Source organism: Octopus sinensis, unplaced genomic scaffold (genome assembly GCF_006345805.1).
Source record: "Octopus sinensis unplaced genomic scaffold, ASM634580v1 Contig18900, whole genome shotgun sequence".
In the NCBI taxonomy this organism is placed as follows: domain Eukaryota; kingdom Metazoa; phylum Mollusca; class Cephalopoda; order Octopoda; family Octopodidae; genus Octopus; species Octopus sinensis.
Window position 1 is genome coordinate 33154 of NW_021836126.1, and position 6557 is coordinate 39710.

Below are 6557 nucleotides of genomic sequence, written 5' to 3' on the forward strand. Positions count from 1 at the left end.
ATGGCCGAGGTCCTCTCGACGGATGCCCGCCAATACTACGTGGACGAGTCCAAGGAGGCATACGAACAAGCCCTGTCCATCGCCCAAAACTTTGCTGTGAACGACACTGGGCGACTTGGCCTGGCTCTCAACGCCTCGGTCTTTTACTACGAAATACTGGAGGAGAAGGACAAGGCCTGCAGTCTGGCCAAAATGACCTTCGATGAGGCCATTGAGTCCTTGGATGATTTGACTGGGTTTTTGAATTCGGAGGTGTCTTTGATCCTTCAACTAATTCAAGATAATTACAAAAACTGGACTGACAAGAAGGATGGGTGGAAATAATATTTTGGTTAATTAATTTCCTATTATTAGTAATAATTAATTAATAAACCAAATAAAATAAAGTGAGTGATGAGGTCTGGTGGGTCAGTAGTGGCAGAATACGGCAAGCTGATAGAGGGGCACCCGTGGAAAGTGATATGGCTGAGCATAATATGGACAGCGTCAGTGCTGATGTGGAAGCAGGAAGGGAGGGTGTGTGAGGTGAGTGAGTGTAATGAGGAATAGGTGTTGGACAGTGAAATGATATCAATAGTGGTGGTGAAGATGTTGGCAGTGTTGAACGTGTACATAGAATTGGGGCGTGTGAGTGGGCACAAGTTACTAATGGGTGTGATAGTGTGATGAGGGGCAGGGTTCGTGATAATCTGCACATTCCTGACGGCCTTCACATTCACGAGTGTGGTAGTGATGGGGACACAAGTGCATTCAATGGCATTCTACATGGTGTTGGTGGACATGTCCAAGCCGTGTGAGTTGGTGGAGTATGCAATGCGGGAGGGGAGTGTGGTGGGGGCACTCAGTCGGGTGGGGCCAGCCATGGTCAAGACTGCGTTGGTGGAGGCGGGGGTGATCGGGTCGGGCATGTTGGTGGGTGTGGAGATGTGTCTGTTTGGGGCAGTCCTCGTCATTGTTAACTGCATTGCCTTCCTCACCTTCTTTCCCAGTTGTCTCGCCATTTCACGACTCCCTCTTTTTCTTGTACACTCACTCCATTCACTCACAGTCCATTCTCGTCCTCTTCGCCAGTCAGTACGACCACTTTACTCCACATTCACCACCCATCTTTACTCTCCCTCTCCTCCTCCTCATACTACTCCTCGCTCTCATTCCCACACCAACCAAGGGGAGGTCTACTGAGGGGAGACCAATGGCCTCTACTAAGAACACACTACTCACTGAGGGCACTCCACTGACTGAGGATACACCAATGGACTACCCTTCTATCAAGGACACTCCACTAATGGTATCCCTCTCTCCTACTCACAACATAGTCCCCTTCTACTGAGGACTCACTACTTACTGAGGGCACTCCATTAATGGCCTCTTCTCCTACTAAGGACACACCAATGGACTACCCTACTGAGGACTCACTACTGACTGGAGACACTCCACTAATGATCTCTTCTCCTACTAAGGACACACCAATGGACTACCCTACTGAGGACTCACTACTGTCTGGAGACATACCATTAATGGACATCCGCCCTCCTACTGAGGACACCGAGGACTCACCTTCTACCAAGGACACTCCACTAATGGTATCCCCCTCTTCTACTCACAACATAGTCCCCTACTACTGAGGACATAGTAGTAACCGAAGGCACATCAGTAAGTGAGGACACTCCACCAATGGACTATACTACTGAGGGGAGACCACTGACGGATGAGGAGTGGCTGAGTGTGTTGGGGAGTGGGGGAGTGTCAGTGCACAGACTGGAGAGTGTGTTGTGTGAGTACGAGCGGGCAATCCGAGTGCGGAGGGGGCACTTATTGGGGAGGAGGGGTGAGGGAATCCCGTATGAGAAGTACGGTCATTACGACAAAGTGGAGGGGGCGTGTTGTGAGAATGTGATTGGCTTCATTCCTGTCCCTCTCGGAGTGTGTGGGCCTCTTCTCCTCGACGGCAGGGAATATATGGTCCCTTTGGCTACCACCGAGGGATGTCTGGTGGCCAGTGTCAATAGAGGGTGTCGGGCACTCTACTTGGCCGGGGGGGTCACTGCTGTCCTCACCGCCGATGGCATGACTCGCGCCCCGTCCTCAGGATGCAGTCCGTCCACCAAGCCAACCAATTGAAGGAGTGGATTGACGCACATTTCCCTACTATCAAACACATCTTCGACGGGGGCAGCCGCTTTGCCAGACTCCACACCATTCACTCCACACAGGCCGGCCGCTTGCTCTACCTTCGCTTTACTGCCACCACTGGAGATGCCATGGGAATGAACATGGTCTCCAAGTGTGCAGAGACTGTCCTCACTTTCCTCACACAACACTTCCCACACATCCAAGTCATCAGTCTGTCTGGCAATTTCTGCTCTGACAAAAAGCCGGGGGCCATCAACTGGTATTATGTGCCATCACTCCCCACAGGGTACAAGGCAGGGGCAAGTCCGTCGTATGTGAGGCCACTATTCCTGCCTCCGTCGTGTCCTCCGTTCTCAAGACCACCGTCCAGAGCCTGGTCGACCTCAACATGTCCAAGAATTTGATTGGGTCTGCCATGGCCGGGTCGATTGGAGGGTTTAATGCCCACGCAGCCAATGTGGTCACTGCTCTCTTCATTGCCACGGGACAAGACCCCGCACAGAACGTGGGGTCCTCCAATTGTATCACTTTGCTCGAGTTTGGTGGCCAGTCTGGTCGGGATTTGCTGGTGAGTTGTTCAATGCCTTCCATCGAGTGCGGCACAGTCGGAGGTGGCACTGTCCTCCCCCCACAAAAAGCCTGTCTTGAGGTTCTCGTCTTTTATATTGCCAGTTGTTGGGGGTGGCGGGAGCGCATAGTTCGAGTTATGGGGGGAATGCACGTGAATTGGCCAGAGTTGTGTGTGCCACTGTCATGGCCGGGGAACTGTCCTTGTTGGCCGCCCTTTCATCTGGCCATCTTGTGGCAGGCCATATGCGCTACAATCGATCTCAAGCTAATATAAATACTGCCAATCATTACTAATTATTTATTTTGTCTAACACTCCTCTGTTTACCTTCGATAAATCCTCAATATTTTTCAAGACAGGAACATTTTTTTCCGCGAGCTTGATTTGCAACAGCTGACTATTTGGAGATGCAATAGAATGGTGACATGACGAAACTGAAATATGAGTTGATATTACTATTCCTAACGAATAAAAAATCCAATATAACAAGACGGATTTATACGACAAAAAATCAAACTAGGTATGGCTAATAGAAAAGCAGTTGCTGAGGAAGGGCAAAATAATAACAAATGGATCAAGAAAGTTGATGTCTCTGTTCAGGGAGGCCCAGTAAATTAAAAATTCAACTAATCTAACTTTTAATTTTTTTGTTTAAATAGAAAAAGTGGTAATTTAAATTGTACAAATCTAATAAATATATATTTAATTGATATTGCAAGAGTATGTGGTTCACTACCCCTCTAGTATATGCTATACTGTTAATGTACAAAAAACACGTGAGTCCGTTCATTGAAAGAGTGGCGAAAAAAGTGATGCAAAGACGAGCAAAATACTGGCAAGTCACTGAGGAGTTGACTAAACTTCGTAAAAAATGTGAGTCCTACAAACTGCCTCGTGATTTGGTGGAGCATTCCCTAACAAACAGACAAATCCACAAAACAAGAAAAGAAAAAGAAAATATAGGTTCGCCACTATAAAATTAATTATAGATAATATTATTAAAAATAAACTTAAAAAAATCAAATCCATTTTTGTATATTTCGACGTCGTGTTAGAGGTGAGTCCCCAAGTTCATTTGAAGGTGATTATTCCTCTAGTGCTGGTCAGTGAGTCACCTCCCTTGCACAACCTGTTCTGGCCTTTCTCAGGGTTCTGTGATTCGTTGGCTTGGCTCGGGATTTGCAGAGTTGCTATTTTTAATTTTTATATTTGAATATTTTTTTTGTTAATTAAAAATAAATTTTTTTTAATTTTGTGTCTTGTGGATATACTTTGCTAGACTAATGAAAGGAGACCAGAACAGTCTAAAGAAAAAAAATATCGACTTTTTTAAAGAATGTGAGAAAATAGGGGACTCTCTCCTCTCATTAAAGTCTGAGGCAGTGGACGTGGACAAACAACGGCACAGAAATCGTGAAGCAATTCGGTTATCCCATTAAGTATCATTCCAGTGCTCTAAAAGCACAGAAAACATGGATGTGGACCGACTGTGGAGAGGTTGGTTTATTTGGTCTCCTCTCAGACCAGACTTCGTTAGACCGAAGGATGTGCCACATTCGGAAAGAAATGAAAGGACATGTGGGCAGACTGAACGACCTTGGAATAGTCGATGACTGTCCGTTTTATTCCGGGTTTGACCTCTCTCCTCTGTCCTCCTCTGATCTGAGACACGTCCATTTTAATTCACTGTTCGATTATACTTAGTAGTAAATTTCTGTTTACATTTCAACACGGCAGTTAAGCTATTCTATTACTTGGCTGGGTGACCGCCTGAGAACAGACAGTGTCTTGCTATTCATTGTTATAAAGTGTTTTTTGTGTGACTAACTGGGGGATATTTCAATATAGAGAACAAGTAGTCGACATTGACAGTTGGAGGGGACTAAGGAGGTCACCCGGTCCACTTATACAAGTGTCATTTATTTTCAGTCGACACTGGCTGTAGTCTTTTTAAGTGGGTTGAGCATTTTGAAGGAGTTGTGGGCGAGTAGAGTCCTCGGGGATGCAGGAATGTTTTCAGATAGGCTTTCTGTGTTGGTGTTTAGGAGATAAAATATAATAATAAGAGAGATAGACAATTTCCATTTTGTTTAATGGAGCGTGAATAATATTCCTTTTTACACATTTATTAGGTAAATATCAAATATTTAACTTTTGTTTTAATTCATTCGGAAAATATAGAAAATTGTGTTGCGGCTAATCCTAATTCTTCAGGAATATTTGCGAATAGAGATGGAGTGTCCGACCGTCCTCCAATACAATTCCTGGGAGAAATAATTTCTTTGGCTTTTCTCTTTCCATACGTGATCTCTCTGGGGTCAGCCGGAGTCCAAATATACGGCTCAATTGACCAGCATTTCTTTTTTGGATTTTAAAAAAGTTGACTCTTTGTGGTTTCGCTACTTTTTATACTCCCGTAACACTCAGACCAATGCTGCAGCTATTAGATTCATAGAAGGCAATTTTAACGAGGCGGATCGACTTTTTAGAGATTCTGGGTTTGAAATCATCCGAGTTTGGTAGATAATAAAACAGAAATATGTAATCTCTTTGAAAATATTTTTTATATTATTGGTTCTCCAATTATTTTGCAAACCGACAGTGGAAAAGAGTTTAACAGTTCATATATAGAACGAGTTATTTGATGAATTGAATAGACATTATTAAACAAATTACTTATGACTACAATAAGACGGTCCATGCAACCACAAAGCATAGTCCATTTGATATTTTTATGAATTTTGGAAGTGATTTTATACAAAATATAAAACAACTTGAAGGACTAATAATTTTTGAAGCAGAAAATGAAAACGCGGAAATTTGTTATCAAACAAAGTCGGATAATATTTCACCTGAAAATTTTGTTTGAAAAATATCACAAAAGCAGGAGAGAAAATGGAGGTACGATAAAGAAAATATAAATATCGGGGATCATGTCATTATTAAACATGACATCGATGCTAATATGAACAATCAAAGGTTTTCCTTATCTGATAATGTCGATACAACAAAATATAGAATTATCGAAAAAAATAATTACAACTATTCTTTGGAAGATAAAAATGGAAATGTTCATAAGAATATTAACATTTCTAAAATAAAAAAGTTCACGTAACTTTAAAATTCGCGGCCGTAGGCCGTATAGGGGATTAGTTGAATTTTTAAATCAAACCTTTTTGGGTTAGGAATGTTTTTATTGACCTGTCAAGCTGATAAGTCATCACCCTGGTCGCTAGTGTGGGTCATCACTGCAACATTTGTCATTAATTATTCATTTAGATTAATAACGTCATTTTTTTCCTATTCTCTAATAACTGACTCGATCCATAACATTTCTGTTAGAAATGATTATATTTGAGTTGTCTCATTTAATTATCCAAGATTGCATGTCAGCTTGTATGTTCTAATAACGTTTGTTCTGTTTTATCACGTCTGTTCCGTTGGAGACTGCAGAATTGTTGAAGGAATCACTTATGAACTCGATGAATTTGAAAAGGTTCTCCGAAAGACTCATTTTTAATCTGTTTCATTCTCTAAATTTTAGCTACAATTTCTTTAGTCTTAAAACAACCAAAATCGCACAAATAATATAACTGTTAAAATTAATTGAGAAATTAGTTACGAACCCACAAAAACAACAACCTGGCAATGGTATCTTGTTTCAGATTGAATAAAAAGAACAGATGCGTCAAGTCTTTATAAAATGCAGTTCTAATGACTAATTGAAATCACTGGTAGTCCAATCTGGTGAGTGGAATATGTGATGTACTACAACGACTGTGTGTCGGACGTAGTAAATGTGACTGAATTTGGCTTCTGCGACTTGAGGTGCAACATAACCCAGAAAATAGTTAT

The 6557-nt window shown here is 42.4% G+C and overlaps 1 protein-coding gene and 1 pseudogene across 1 annotated transcript; both read left to right on the top strand.

Moving 5' to 3' along the window:
• LOC115231800 (14-3-3 protein homolog 2-like) lies at window positions 1-324 on the top strand. The gene has a single exon (XM_029801737.1). It carries the CDS (start codon window positions 1-3, stop codon window positions 322-324), a length of 324 nt encoding a protein of 107 aa, XP_029657597.1.
• A 341-nt stretch (window positions 325-665) lies between these two features.
• LOC115231801 lies at window positions 666-3030 on the top strand (annotated as a pseudogene).
• The last annotated feature ends 3527 nt before the right edge of the window (window positions 3031-6557 follow it).